Consider the following 15,675-nt stretch of genomic DNA (forward strand, 5'->3'; position numbering starts at 1 on the left):
AAATCATTTTTAACGATTTTAAAATATTTAACATTGTTTATTAGGATTGAAAATCACTTTTACTGTTTCCCAAAGCCATCAAGTTCCAATGTACCGTTTATTTGAATGATTTAATCGGTTCACAAGTGCAAGCTAGGCAAGTTGCTGGAAAATAGGAGCAGAGAAACCCCTTAGCCCCATATGTCATCTGCTCTATTTTAAAGGCTAGAACTTTGTCGCATTAGGCTTAGGCTCAGACTCAGAGGACTCCAATGGCCAGTTGGATTTTGTCAGAATATGGCTTAAGGCCCCTCCCTGGAATCAGTTTCTATGCAACACCAAAACCCAGATCTTCATTTCCTTTAATTAATGTTTTCAAGTTCAGAACTTTCCCTGCTTCATCTTCATTCAAGGACTCATCAACTTGGTTTAAAAGAAGAAACTTTGTGGGTTCTTTGAATGTCAGTGCTCCTTTGGAGGTACAGACCATTAATGGGATTGAAGACGATGATGGTAAATTTGACCCTGCTGCGCCTCCGCCTTTCAAGTTGGCCGACATTCGGGCTGCTATACCCAAGCATTGCTGGGTTAAGGATCCATGGAGATCTATGAGTTATGTTTTGAGGGATGTTGTTGTTTTTGGTTTGGCTGCTGTAGCTGCTTATTTCAACAACTGGATCGTTTGGCCCCTTTATTGGATTGCTCAGGGAACCATGTTTTGGGCCCTTTTTGTTATCGGTCATGACTGGTTTGGCTACTGTCGCTGCTTATTTCAAGTTTTTAGTCTTTGATTGTCATGCCATGTCTGGTCTTAGTCTGGTTTTGTGTTTTTACAGTGGCCACGGTAGTTTCTCCAACAGCACGGCATTGAACAGTGTTGCAGGTCATCTTCTTCAATCCTTGACTTGAATTTGGACTAATATTTTGGCCATGTATAAATCAAATTGCCAACTTGTTGAGGATATATGCAGGAGAATTAGTAACAGAACTCGTCATCAGAACCACGGACATGTTGAAAACGACGAATCATGGCATCCAGTAACGTCTTCAATTCTTTTTCTGAACGAGTTATTTACATGTAAATTTCATTTCAACTTATTTAAATTTGCAATTTACTCCTTTTTCTGCAGTTATCTGAGAAAATTTACAAGAGTTTAGATACTGCAACCAGATTACTGAGGTTCACCTTGCCTTTCCCTATGCTTGCTTATCCAATCTATCTGGTAAGCCGTAGATTCTATCACCGATTGTATTCGTTTACGAACCTATGATTTGTGGTACATTGATTCGTTTTGTCGACGACACTGTGGGGTCGAAGTCCCAGGAAAAAGGGTTCCCATTTCCATCCGGACAGCAATTTGTTCGGCCGGAACGAAAGAACAGATATAATTACTTCAACTGCTTGTTAGGCAGCAATGGTTGGTTTGCTTGTGTATTTATCTTTTGCAATGGGTCCAATTCAGTTGCTTAAACTCTATGGCATTCCTTACTATGTTTCAGTTCCTTCAAACACATATTTTCTTCAAAAGCCTTTGTTTTCCGGTATTATATCACCTGAATGCGCCTATAAAATTCAGATATTCGTCATGTGGTTGGACTTGGTTACTTACCTACACCACAATGCCTGGAGGAAGGGTTTGAAAAAATGTTTCTGCTACAACATGAAACATCATGATATTGAAACTTTAGTACCCTGCAACTGAACTGCTATATATATTTGATTACTAACCAGGAATGAAGTTATTTGAGAGGAGGGATGGATCAACAACATCCACCACGATATTAGAACTCATGTTATACATCATCTTTTGATCCCACACTACCACTTAATTGAAGCCGTGAGTATATCATCATCTCCCTCTCCTACATCAGTTATGTTTCCTGTTACTGAAAAAAATGTTACATGAACTTGAATTACAGACAGAGGCAGCAAAGCCGGAGCTTGGGAAATATTACCGGGAGCCACAGAAATCTGGGCCTTTCCCGTTGTATTTGCTCGGGGTCCTCATAAGAAGCATGAGAAAGGATCATTACGTATGTGACAGTGGTGATGTTGTCTACTATCAAACAGACCCTCAACTATATGAAGCTAACAAATCAGATTGAAAATGCTGAAGTTTTTCCAAGCTGAACTAGTAAATCCCTACAGATTTTCTCTGGTTAAACCTCGATTGCCGGATATGTAAAACAGCATGCAGATCGTCATTCTTTCCTCCCCTATTGAAAATTAGCCTGTGATGTTTCTACTTCACAATACCCAAATCTGCACTATCAGTTAGGAACCTCTCATTGGTGCTCGATTTCCACTGTAGATTCTTTGGATGAAAAATTGATAATTGTAGCCACACAAGGTTGTCTTCATTAATGGTCCGCAAGACAAGACCAAAGTACAGACATATATTACAACAAAAGTAGCGTTTTAATAGTTTTCACCACATAATGACCATGTGCAATGTTCTAAGGTGCAAACTGATCAATGCAAACTGCAAAGTAGATTGTTTTGCATTTTCCATTCATCACCTATGAAGGTGGGACATTATTATAAGTTTTAGCTAAAAAATCGAGGGCAAAAAACAAAGAAGAAAAGACTAGTTTCCGGGTTGTAGTTCAAGGTACATAAATTACATAGTCGAATGTGTTTGATGTAACTTATCCATGTGCGGGGACGGTTCAATTGCTGTTGATGGATCAATCAATATGGTGAAGAACGGACTGCATTCATGAAAGAAAATATCTGTGATTGGTTCTTCTGAATACCATCTGGGCCGCAAATGCCGCTACTTACATCAACTCCATGAGGTTTGAGAGTACTAATGGCCTCACAGACGTTATTAGGGTTGATTCCCCCAGCCAAAAGCCAGCCGTGTTTGCTTTTGATTGACGGTAATTTAAAACGAGCCCAGTTAAATCCTTTGCCACTGCAAAGCATGTATCCGAATTAGTTTAGTGTTTATAATTGAATTAGAATGGCATAATGAATTTTCCTTTTTTAAAAACAAATGTAACTTAAGTTAAACGAAGATAAGGTTACTAACCTGCCACCTTTCGCACTATCTACAAGAACCCAGTCTACTAAAGAACAGTCTTCATCGGAAATCTGGTTTTGAAGGTCTCCCTCTTCATTTGCGTGAAGAACATACATGATTCTGTTTTCTTGCACTAACTTTGGAAAAGCTGCCCGAGAAAGATCTCCATGAAGCTATATAAGATTGAAACAATGTCATTTACAAGAAAGGTAATTGAGAATTTGAGACTGAATAAGTATATATACCTGCACATATTCAATGTTTGATGCATCGGAAGCTCTTAAAATTGTGTCTAAATCATCATCGACAAAGACTCCAACAGGCTCAGCCCCATATTCCCTTGCAACTTCTGAGATTTCCTTTGCAACTGAAACCGAAATGGAGCGTTTGGACTTGGGCCAAAGGATCATCCCAATGAAATTGGCGCCGGCTTCTGCTGCCATAGCAGCATCTCTAGCCGATGTAATGCCACACATTTTGACCAAAGGATGACTCTTTTCATTCCCCTCGATCGAAGAAAAGTCCAGGTTCGATTGTGCAATGTTGCATCTAACTTTATTCTTAGGATATGACCTGGTTCTTAAGGCGAGCAATTTCCCTCCACTTCGGCCTGCTAATACATTCATGAGGAAAATATAACACTAAACATTCAAAGAATCATCCGAAATCGTAAAAATCACAAGCTACCTGCTATTTGCCTCGAATGAAAGTTCAAAACTTTAGGCTGGAATTGACTTCCAGTAGCTAAACCTGAGTCAACAATGAACATAACAGTAAAAAAACAGTGCCTTCCAACCGAAATGCAGAAAAAAAAAAGGACAAAAGTATTGCAATTTAAGTTGGCTTCTTACAAAAAGAAGGTAAGATTCAACACACAAAGTCCATTGCACGGTAATTAGTGATACCAAAAACAGACGGAAATTTCATTCATTGGAAAATAAAATTTGATTTTAATCTCTTAGAATGATTTTAACATTGATATTGGACTCAGATACAGTAAAATACACATTAGAAATCTACTTAGGAAGGATCAAATAAATTCCCCAAGACTATAAAGTATAACAAAACATAAAAATGAAAGAACTTCACATCAAAATAGATGAATTTACTCAAAATTCATCAAACCCAGAAATAATAAGACATCTGTATTCGTCCCAGATACATCAAAATGTAGATAAATCATTTAGATAGAGATGGTCAAACAAGTTCCCCTAGAAATAACGAGAGATCACTTCAGAGAATATTAACAAACAAGTTATCTACGCTAATCTTACAAGAAGGAAAACAGAGAAAAGGGGAAAGGTGAAACCTGAAAGCATCACTCTTTCCTGCTTTTTTCTGGGAAATTGAACCAAACAAACAAAATTTATGAAAAGCCAAGTTGAAAATCAGAAAATCAGATGTCGATTTTGCGTTGTAGAAATGCCAAGGTGAGAATGTGAAATAAAATTTCTACAGCGGGCTCGAATAGGACGAAAGAGAAACTTGTTTTAAGAGGGCTTGATGGGCGTTTACATGCCCTTAAAGCCCAATTATCTAAGCATTTCAACGGTTCATAGAACAACTTTAATAAGTTAGGCCGAAAGCAACCCTTAAAATCCATAATATTTGGGTTTGGGTCCAAAAACTTGTAGTTTTTTTTACACTATTTGGATTAAAAAAATATTTGAATGAATTAAAATATGATTTTCTTTGATTTAAAATTTTGGGAGATTTTGAATCGTTTAAGTATTATATTAAAAATTGTAATTAAACTCTATCCCATAAATATTGTGAATCTAATCCAAGCTTTAAAAATAAAAGGTTAAATTATACTATTGGTCCATATGCCACTATAAGTTCATACACACCAATTTAATCACTTTTAGTCAATGGACCGTTTTAAGTTTTAAAATTTTGATCCTTAGTAGTTATTAAATGTATTAAGTTAAACTTTATTATTACTCGCTATACAATGCATAATTATAGATTTATTTTATAGACTCTAATTTATTCAATTTTAGTCTTATAAATTTGTCATATTGATCATGTATCATTAAAATTGAAATTTTAAATTTGTAACACGTACAAACTAAAACTGACCATATTAAAATGTATTTACAACTTATATATAATATTGGGAGTGTTGATGAAATTTTACTAAATTCATCCATCTCGTAAGATATTTTCAAACCCAAATCATTATCAGAAAAATATAATAAAAAATTAATTCTAAGTATTATTAGCCATTAAAAATAATATTTTACATAAAATAAAAAAGAAAGAAAGATATTACTAAATTTGGTTAGTGGGAGGAAGAATTAGAACCACAGTTTTGATAGAAAAGAAATCAGAAATGGAAAGCATCACGCCTGCCCTCATATTGTTTCCTTTGCATCGTGCACAAAGGCTGCAGCAGCGAACATGAAAGTGGGAATCGCACCCCCAACCCACCATTCTCACACTTATCATTTTGTCAATTAATTACATCCACACATACACTTCAACCCTTTTGTCCCTTATGCTCTCCAAAAAAAAAAAATCTACTTGAAATTATGTTCCAATTTAATATTTAAGTTGATCTTAAAGAAAATTATTCTTCTTAGAGATTTTTGTTCGAGCAACTGTATTTACAATGTGCGTGCATTATCAATAAATTAAGGAAATTTTGAATAAATATTACATTATAATCACTCTAAGTTATTCAAAAAGTATACTTAATTTTTATACTTCAATTTATTTAGTTCAAATAGTTAATATCATTAACTATTTCAGATTAAAAACATCCTTCCAACTCATTAGATTGATATGGATTTTCACAAATTTGGAAGTAGGACGAAGCCAATTTTTTGTAAGGGTCAAAATTGTTTTTTTCCCTTCTCTTTTCTACCATTGAGTTGGCTTGTAATTTTATGATTTGTGAATGTAATAAAGTAAAATTTACCATTTTGAGGGATTGAAAATATAATTTTATCATTAAAGTAACTTATAAATTTTAGGGGATTTTGCTGAAAGATGACTATTTTAGGTTAAAATATAATTTTAATAGTATAGATGAATATGCATCTGTATTTTAATCAAACTCAAAAAACAATAATTCTTTATAGAGACCAAAAATTAAACAAAAATAACAGTCCCTACTATAAACTCCTAAACATCAAGGTCCTAGTTTGCACAAAGGTGTCATTCACATTTCCCACCTTACTTGTGTTCTAGCCTTCAAAGTAAGGAGAACAAGCTGCTTTACCAGCATGATAATATCCGCAGGAAATCGGTCAAGGCGTCGAAACTGTCTCCGGTTCCTTTCCCTCCAAATCTGGGCGATGCAAAACAATTCCAAGCCAGCTTCAAGAGGAGCGATATCATAGACTTTCTCTTCAATCTGCAATTAAACCAATCCATTCCAACACCAATCCATAACACTCCTACTAACCAGATAGATTTTAAGGTAAAATTTCATATCTTATTCATCGATATAACTATATATATATATATATATCTATATATATATATATATATATATATTATTTTTATTAGATAATATGTAGAGTTATTGAAAAATATATAAAGAAAATAATATTATAATAATTATCTTTAAATATATAAAGATTAATTATACTATTATTTTTAAATCAATTAGATTATACACCTTAAATTTAAATTTATCTTAATCTTATCTTTAAACAAATTCTAAATTAATACAAATCAAAATTTAAAAAATATAATTTTATAAAATTAAATCAAATCAGAACCCACTAAAATCGAATGTAATGGCCTAATGGGGGGAAATCCAACAAATTGCAAAACGTTTGGTTGAGAAATGAGAATTAGCCCTTTTTTGTTTTCACTGTTCCACCTCTTCAAACCTCTTATGTCTGCACCGCGCAGACCACACGCATACATAAGCTTCGCAGACCGTTTGTTTTTTAGAAGGCAGAAGCTCTTCTAACGTCTGCGCGAGCTCTTCTTGGTGCAGACATGATTTTATGTCTTCAAAGGTCTTCAAACCTCTTCAAACCTCTTCAAGAACAATTATAAAATATGGTTATTTATTAAAATAATTTTAAATTATTTAATAAGGTTATTTATTTTAAAATAAATTATTATAAAATGTGGATTGATTTATTTTTAAATAATTTATTTTAAATAATTTATTAGTATGGATTGATTTGTTTTAAAATATGGATTGATTTATTTTAAATAATTTATTAGTATGGATTGATTTATTTTAAAATATAGATTGATTTATTTTAAATAATTTATTTGTATGGATTGATTTATTTTAAAATATGGATTGATTTATTATTGTAGTTGTATGGATTGATTTATTTTAAATAATTATTAGTATGGATTGATTATTTTAAATAATTTATTAGTATGGATTGATTTATTTTAAAATATGGATTGATTTATTATTGTAGTTGTATGGATTGATTATTTTAAATAATTATTAGTATGGGTTGATTATTTAAAATATAAATTGATTTATTTTAAATAATTTATAGTATGAATGATTTATTTTAAAATATGGATTGATTTATTATTGTAGTTGTATAGATTGATTATTTTAAATAATATTAGTATGGATTGATTTATTTTAAAATATGGATTGATTTATTTTAAAATAATTTATTAGTATGGATTGATTTATTTTAAATAATTTATTAGTATGGATTGATTTATTTTAAATAATTTATTAGTATGAATTAATTTATTTTAAAATATGGATTGATTTATTATTGTAGTTGTATAGATTGATTTATTTTAAATAATTTATTAGTATGGATTGATTTATTTTAAAATATGTATTGATTTATATTGTAGTTGTATGGATTGATTTATTTTAAATAATTTATTAGTATGGATTTATTATTTAAAATATGGATTGATTTATTGTAGTTGTATGGATTGATTTATTTTAAATAATTTATTAGTATTGATTGATTTATTTTAAATAATTTATTAGTATGGATTGATTTATTATTGTAGTTGTATGGATTGATTATTTTAAATAATTTATTATTGTAATTGTATGGATTATTTAAATTTCAGTATTGTAAAACTAAATGATTTAAATCTCAGTATTACAAAACTCTTTTAAGTTAAAAAATCAGTTTATTAAATTTTAGTTCATTTTAGCAGTCTGCAGACGTTAAATAAAAACAATCTTCTTCTTGATGACTGCAGACTTTTAATCTATCTCTTCTGGTGCAGATGTCTGCAGATATAATCCGCAGACTGCAAACCTTTTACCTCTGTAAAAACAACCATTACCTTAATTTTGTGGGCGGCTCTCAAAACAGTGACACTTTTATATCTTTCTCTTCAAATGGGGAGAGCAAATAAAAATATAAAATGATACCCATTTCTTATTATTTATTTAAATATATATTTGGTGGCTCATTAATAAAAAAATCTTATCTTCTTCAACAAACATAATGTTGAGCCAGAGCCTCCACAATATGTATGTATATATATAATGATTAATGGCAACTTGGTTTGTGGGTATATAATTAGATCATACAATCGACAATGGCATGGTCAGCTTCAAATTTCCCAACTAGCACATAGACAGAGAACATGATATCATCAATAATTAAATATATATTTTCTAATTTTTAAATCAAATATTCGAGCTTAACTCCCCTTATGTTGGATGTAGTCTGGTTTTGGAGCTCTTCCATGGATTTGGTTTTCTGAACCAAAGCAAGTTTTATCTCAGTTTCTGCCTTAAAAACCAACATGAATAGCTAAAACAGCTGCAGTATTTGAATTTTAAAGACAGTTCCTTTGAAGGTTATCAGCAGAGAAATAAGTACAAAAACACCACAACAATGGAGTTCATATTAAAACGGAGTTGATAAAATTACAATGAGTCACTGAAGAAGTAGATGGTTACAGAATTGATCAGAGAAAGAAGATAACAAACACTTCTCTCTGCCATTGATTGACCCCTTTTGATAAAAACATAAAGAATTAAGAATATAAAGTAATAAATAAAATTTATTTGTTGCCTTGCTTCATCTTCTTCCTAACGCTAACCATGAGCACTTGAACCTTATTGCCCATGTCTGTTTACTTCTCGACCTATCTACTATGACTATTGAATACTGTTACGAATAGAAGAAGAAGAAGAAAGGGTCTTTCTTCTTACGCTACATCTGTTCCTGTTCTATACATTGCTCCACCCATGGTGGAAGCCTTTCTCGAACGCCTTTACCGATATTGTATTGCTGCTGCATTGATCTGCCTCCCATGGGAGTAACGTCTTTCACGAGAGAATTAACCCATGACACGTCTGGCTCGTCAATGTCGGATGGTATCATCGTTGCTGCCCGAGTGTTGTTCCGAAATGCGAAGGAAGCGGACTTCTTAAGCTTGTTCAGCTCATCTCCTGGCATTCCCCAATCCAGTTTCCCGTAGAGGAGCTCCAGTTGGATATGTTTGAAGACATTACGGTAGCGGAATAGCCGGCGCGGTGAGTCCAGCTCGACCGCGGTCGATTAAACTCTGGCTCCGTTTAGCGAAAGCAGAAGACCTGGAATTCATTACTGCTGCTGCCACTGCTGCAGATGAGTCAAACCGAATGGTGAAGGATTCCTCGCTGGAGAGGATGGAAGGTTGGTTGGATAGCTTGCACGGAGTTGGTTTTGGCGAATTTGATGTCCCTTCAATGGAGACAGCAGAGAAGGATCGAGGGACCCGAATGTGTCATCGAGATTAGTAGGTTTCAAATCGCCAAGCCTACCGTATCCTTGCTCCAGCAAGATGGGGAGGAGAGGCTAGATATCTCATCTATCAACTTTCTCGAGCCCTAGTATTTCCATTTCCAAATCAAAATCCCGGGAACTAAAAGCCGTCTTCAAGCGGCTACCCGGTAGCTGCAACGCCGGTGGGGTGAGGTTCATTTTGTTCTGCCACAAGCCTCCATTCTTCGAAGAGGAAGAGCAGTCAAAGGAAACATGGGTTGCGTCGAAGCAGTAGGCAATGGCAAGGATGATGAACCGAGTGCTAGAGGGCTCAAAGTTGCCATGTCCACTACATTAACCGCAGCAGACCTCGGTGAAGGCATGGCCGAACCGGTGGAAGCATACACCTGGCGTAATTCCTCATGTTTGTGAGCAAAGAAACAAACTTTGCGTGTGCAGCCAACCTCATCTTTGCAAAGTCTTGTCCGGTATTGAGCAGGATGAAGCCATGATTCGAACACACCGTGCGCGTATTCACAAGCATCACCCTTAGGGCATGCCCCCTTACGAAACTCCGGGCAGGGCACACAGCTGTAGGGGTACTTCCTCGGGTCCCTCCTCCGAGCGTTCTCACCGGGATGAACAAACGGACACTCGGTCCAATCATGGGAGTATGCCCTCGAGCAAGGCTTCACCTTAAAGGTACATCCTGAAGTCGTCAGTTCCATATATGCCATTGTTGATATCAGGCAACGATACATCAATAGGATACTCTTTCTTCTCGGAACCCACTTTAGGCACAACAGCCTTTTCGGACTCTTCTTCGGGTTAAAACCAACAACATCATCACCTTGCAGCAGCAACTCAATCACCTTTCTCCTGGCACCACTCAAAGATTTAAACCCTGCAGGACCAAATCGATCGGTTTGTTCCGATTATCATCGACACAATTAGCATCCGCAGACGCATCGAGCAATAGCTTGACGATCTCTACCGAAGAATTCGAACCACCAGCAACCGCACAATGAAGGGCAGTAACTCCATCAGTACCACATGCTCCATTCACATCAGCCTTCCCACTACGGAGGATGTATTTCAAGACATCCACGCTACCGAACATGGATGCGATTACCAGCGGTGTCCTCTCTTCGAACCCCATCTTTCTCGACCCTATTCTTCTACCATACCAGAAGCTTGCCTGCAAGATCCAAACCCTGTTCTTCCACTTCACTTTTGAAGGCCACCAGGTCATCGATGGCGGCTAGTTCGAGCAAAACCGAGCATTTATCGGCTTTAAGCTCGTGCAATTCACCTTCCATGATGAAATTTGTAGGAACAAGTTCACTCATTGAACCACTGCACATCACAAACAAACCCTGCATCATCATTAAAAGCAACAAAAAAGGGGAAAAAACTAAGTTTCCATATAAACATAACAGATGTATAAGCTGTTCTAATCAAAGACTGTACATGTTCCTCTTAAGTTAAAAAAAATCACAACTTCTGACCAAAAGAAAAGCTCAAGAATTCATCAAAAACAAGAGAATCGAAGGCAAAGATCAAGTCTTTTTACCTATGTAAGCAGTCTTCGATAGAGAAAAAAGGGTGTTTAAGAGAATTGGGAATTGAACAAGTTTGTTCTGAGAGGAAAAGAAACAAGTAGAGGTGGCTTTTTATGTATGAGGAAATGCTGGTTTAAGGAGGAAGAAGGAAGAAAGTGGGACTTCTCTTCCCTTCGCTTTCTGTTATGGTGGTCAAAGTCAAAACTTCAAAGAGAAGGCTTTTGAATTTGGATTCAAAAGGATAATGAAATGGGAATGAAATGCAAATTGCAATAAAGTTGATTTTTATGAAGTTCCAAACTGGCTGGCCAGCACGTGTGAGTCAGAGGTTGGCTTCTAGGGATCCCCCCCACCCCCAAGTGGGGACTGACCGGGAGATTCATTGATACCAAGCTGTAACCGAGTCAGTGACTGGGGACTGAGCTGAGCTGCTTCATCGCTTTTAACGCGTTTCCTCTCTAGGTGGGGTCTCGGTCACAGTCTTACACACACGTTCGGACAATATATGGTTGCTTCCCATTGACTCACCATTCCACTTACTCCTTTGCTTGATACATTCACCTTTTTTTAAAAAAAAAATGGTTAAATTTGTCTATTGGACTATTACTCCTTGTACTGTAAGTAATTTTAATAATAAATATTGGACATTATCAATTATACATATCATATACAAAATATTTATTATAGGGATATCTTTTAATCTAATTTATTTTAACTACAGATCAATAAACTAAATTAAATCGTTAAAAGAATTTATTAAATTAATTTTTACTATGTCGAATTATATTTAATTTTTATAATCTTTTTAAATTATGTAATTTAGTTATTTTATGTTATTAATTAGATGAACATATAAAGTGAACTCAATGATTAAAATTAAATTTATTCTTTCTAAAGATTCTATATCCGAGATGATGCGTCTACATGTTAATGTGTATGTGTTAATAATTAAAAAATTCTTAATAATATTATCTTATAATCACCTCAATTATCGTAATTAATAATTTAATATCATCACTATAATTGTTATATTGATTACCATGATTGAAGATCATTATGCCACGTGTAAATCAAACTGTTTTGTTTGACTAGTGCACAATAGGTGTTGATTAAATTTTCATGAAAGTTCAACATTTATAGATTCTTTTGTTGGACCGTCACATTAATTCATTATTATATGGTCTAAGTTGGTTTATTTATTATTTCTCAAATGGGCAAACCTAACATGCTGACTCTTTGGCCAAAGGCTTTGACTTGTCAAAGAAATTTTCTTTTCCATGTGATCTACTGTTATTTAGGTTTCTTGGATCATGTTTAAATTATGATGATAAACAATACGAAGTATTGTTATAGGTCATGAGTTTAGTTAAACATGCACTGATCCTTAGTTTAAAGGTTTTAATGATTTTTCGTGTTGGTTGTGGGTAAAATATACATATGGTTATTAGTATGTTGGAATATTGTTTTTGTCACTAAACTTTTAAAAATTATAAAATGGACATTGAACTTTTAATTCTATCACAAAACATGTATTACATTGCTAGTTCTTGTTAAGTTATTAAAGGAATGACGTGATACATTAAATTATGTATAATATCTTATTGATCTATTAACCGTAATTAAATGATGTTATTAAATTATAAAATTGAACTAAAGTAACTTTTGATCAACGTGGTCAATGAATATTCTTTGATCAATACATTGCATATATCGAGTTATTGCTTGATTTATGTCTCGCTTTGATTAAGGATTAGTCACCTTAATTAGGCATACTAGTTACAATTCTAAATGATCAATGAAGTTTCTAAAAGTAGGCACAATAACTTATCGTCGAATGACAATCTTCACAATCTAAAAATAATGAAAGATCGACAGTCACATAATAAAGCTTCACTTTTCTCATTCATTTCAAATTTTGACACACTAAGTTCTCAACTAAATGATCTCGTGACATATATCCAATCTCAAAGGAATGTTATTTATAGCACCCTTACATCCAATAATTCATTCGGATGTCACATCAATGGTTGGAATGATTATAAAATTTAAATTTGAAAATTAAAATCTATTCATCTAATTTAAAAACTTAAGGAACAAATCAAACATTGTAACACAATTTAAACCTTTCAATTATTAACAATCCAACCATACAAATTGAAAGTACCCATCAACATGTTTGTCAGTTGTAGTATGAAATATTAATATTTAAACGAGCTATAAATACTGAAGCATAAATATTAATACCAATGTCAATATAATATAATAAACAAAAGGTATGAACATTACATGATGAGCCGTCTATAACCGGGGTGGAGGTATAAGATTTTTTATGGAGCAATTAAACATTTATTTTTTATAAAAATAAAATTTAATTCAGTTTATTAAAAGGAATAAGAAAAAAAATAGAAAATTTATATACCCATCCTTGGAATGAAAAAGAAATAAAATTTTGCTGTGGGCCTAATCCAAACAATCCCTTGTAAGTTCCAAAGAATCTGCTAAAAGAAAAATCAATCTACCTGTTTTCGATGTTGATGTCAACAAAACTGACAAATCGTCCTTTCCCATCGTGCGTCAAGATAACTGTGAACAGTGATACCATGGAAAGTGCGTCAAGATAACGCCAGTCAAGGCCGAAATGATTAAGGTTTACAAATGCCCATCGTGCCAGAAAAAAGGCCAGGCAGTCGCAGCCGATGTTGGCAGTAAAATCTTCAGGTTCTTGAAATCCATCCTTAAATTGTGCAACCACAATATCTTAGTTCTTTACATAACATGAATGACATGTAGTGCCATACAGAAATGGATGATGCAATGGACTTTGTGTAGTATATCAGTACTTTTATAACTCATTGTCTTCCATTTTTCAAGTTCCGGCATGTTATTCGATCTAAAAACCGAGTCGAATCTTCAGGTTTTGCCGTTGTTATTTTAACAATTATCATATGCATCACAGGGCATCGGTACATGGTACCTGGTACATGGTACCTGGTACATTTATCATTGTTTTCCTATGGGTTATTGCATGTGCGGTACATGGTACATGTATTATATAGTTTCTCAAAGATATATATTTTTAATCTCAATTCATTTATGAAGTATTTCGTCCAACCACTTCAGTCACTCTTCACATATATATTTAACATTTGAGAATACTTATATCTACATAATGTGTGATCTAAAAAATCTTATGAGTAATTTATTATTTTGAATCGTTAAAAATCTGATTTAGTACGATAGTTAAATACCACAATTATTTGTGACTAAACGTGTGAATGAGCTGAAATCAGTAATGATACAATCATTAAAGGCATGATTTTATGCACGGACTTTTGGAAAAAATTTAAAAAAATAATGTTTATGCACGTGAGAATTGTCTTCAGGAACACCTACGTATTCATCCATTACATTGAGAAACGACCCCAGGAGTGTCGCGTCTATGTTCCTATTTCGGCGCCGTGATCAACTTGCGTATTGCCCCCCACAATATTTTTCTCTTTTTTCTCTTCATCGCTTATATTTACATTTTCTTAATGGTTTTGATAAGGAAATGAATTTTAATTAATCTATTTTTCAGAATACTATTAATATGAACTCAAACAAATGAATAATATTACTATTCTGACAGGTCCTTCAAATTAGTTAATACCATTAATTCTGGAAAATTTTAGAGGGGATACCATGTTAAGACTATAGCGTGTAGTTAATCTCTTTATATCTATCATATATATATGTATATAAATAATAGGTTTAAAGTTTAAAGAACTATGAATTCGAGTTTAAATTCGAATCGCAAATCCTTTTAATTTTTTTTCTAATCTTCCTCATAGGGAGTTTCCCTCCCTCAAACCTCAAACTAACATTCAAAATTCAAATCCACTTCATCACACTAAATGTTTTACCCTTATCCCTGTCCTTATAAATCTAATCTGTTAAACTAAAAAGATCGATAATTATAAACCTATTTAAACTCATCGAAACCCACAAATTCAAAGAATATAAGAAAAAAAAATGAGAAACTATAGCCTACGAAGAAGTCCGAATTCATTGTTAAAGTTCACATCGATGATCAAGATCTTTTTAACTTATATTCAATTTGTTTAAGTATCATTTGATGAATCGATTCTATATTCAAATTTGAGAGGTTGAAAAGTTCGAAATGATAACATTTTAGGCTTTTGATCATTGATGGTAACGACGATAAATCAATAGTGATTATATAATAAGTGGTGGACGAGGCATATTGATGATCGAGAGATTGAGGGAAAAGAAAAAAAACAAAGGAAAATGAGAGAAAAGAAGAATAAATCATTGAAAGTCTATTAAATGATGTTGTTTTGAGAGTATTTTGTATGTTCAAACAATAGTTTTGAGTGAAAACTTTCTTTCCTCTCAAAAATCCTAATTGATTCGTGCTTGACCCAGACCTAGACCTGCTGT

At 33.6% G+C, this 15,675-nt stretch overlaps 2 protein-coding genes and 1 pseudogene across 3 annotated transcripts; 1 reads left to right on the forward strand and 2 right to left on the reverse strand.

Moving 5' to 3' along the window:
- Positions 1-216: 216 nt before the first annotated feature.
- LOC120139718 (omega-3 fatty acid desaturase, chloroplastic-like) lies at positions 217-888 on the forward strand. The gene is made up of 2 exons (XM_039154865.1): positions 217-727; positions 816-888. The coding sequence occupies exons 1-2, from the start codon at positions 252-254 to the stop codon at positions 886-888; spliced, it is 549 nt and encodes a 182-aa protein (XP_039010796.1). The 5' UTR covers positions 217-251.
- Positions 889-2,464: 1,576 nt separating this feature from the next.
- LOC120139740 (N-(5'-phosphoribosyl)anthranilate isomerase 1, chloroplastic-like) lies at positions 2,465-4,529 on the reverse strand. Of its 2 annotated transcripts, none has more exons than XM_039154882.1 (5): positions 4,315-4,529; positions 3,693-3,755; positions 3,251-3,618; positions 3,015-3,178; positions 2,465-2,897 (listed from the first exon to the last, which is right to left on the reverse strand). In XM_039154882.1, the coding sequence occupies exons 1-5, from the start codon at positions 4,322-4,324 to the stop codon at positions 2,672-2,674; spliced, it is 831 nt and encodes a 276-aa protein (XP_039010813.1). In that variant the 5' UTR covers positions 4,325-4,529; the 3' UTR covers positions 2,465-2,671. The 2 variants fall into 2 exon arrangements, with proteins under 2 accessions (XP_039010813.1, XP_039010814.1); XM_039154883.1 differs by having other exon boundaries at positions 2,469-2,897; positions 3,251-3,615.
- Positions 4,530-9,139: 4,610 nt separating this feature from the next.
- Positions 9,140-11,292, reverse strand: LOC120139688 (annotated as a pseudogene).
- Between the last annotated feature and the right edge of the window lie 4,383 nt (positions 11,293-15,675).

The sequence above is a fragment of the Hibiscus syriacus genome, unplaced genomic scaffold (genome assembly GCF_006381635.1).
Source record: "Hibiscus syriacus cultivar Baekdansim isolate YM2019G1 unplaced genomic scaffold, ASM638163v2 tig00110770_pilon, whole genome shotgun sequence".
Lineage (NCBI taxonomy): Eukaryota > Viridiplantae > Streptophyta > Magnoliopsida > Malvales > Malvaceae > Hibiscus > Hibiscus syriacus.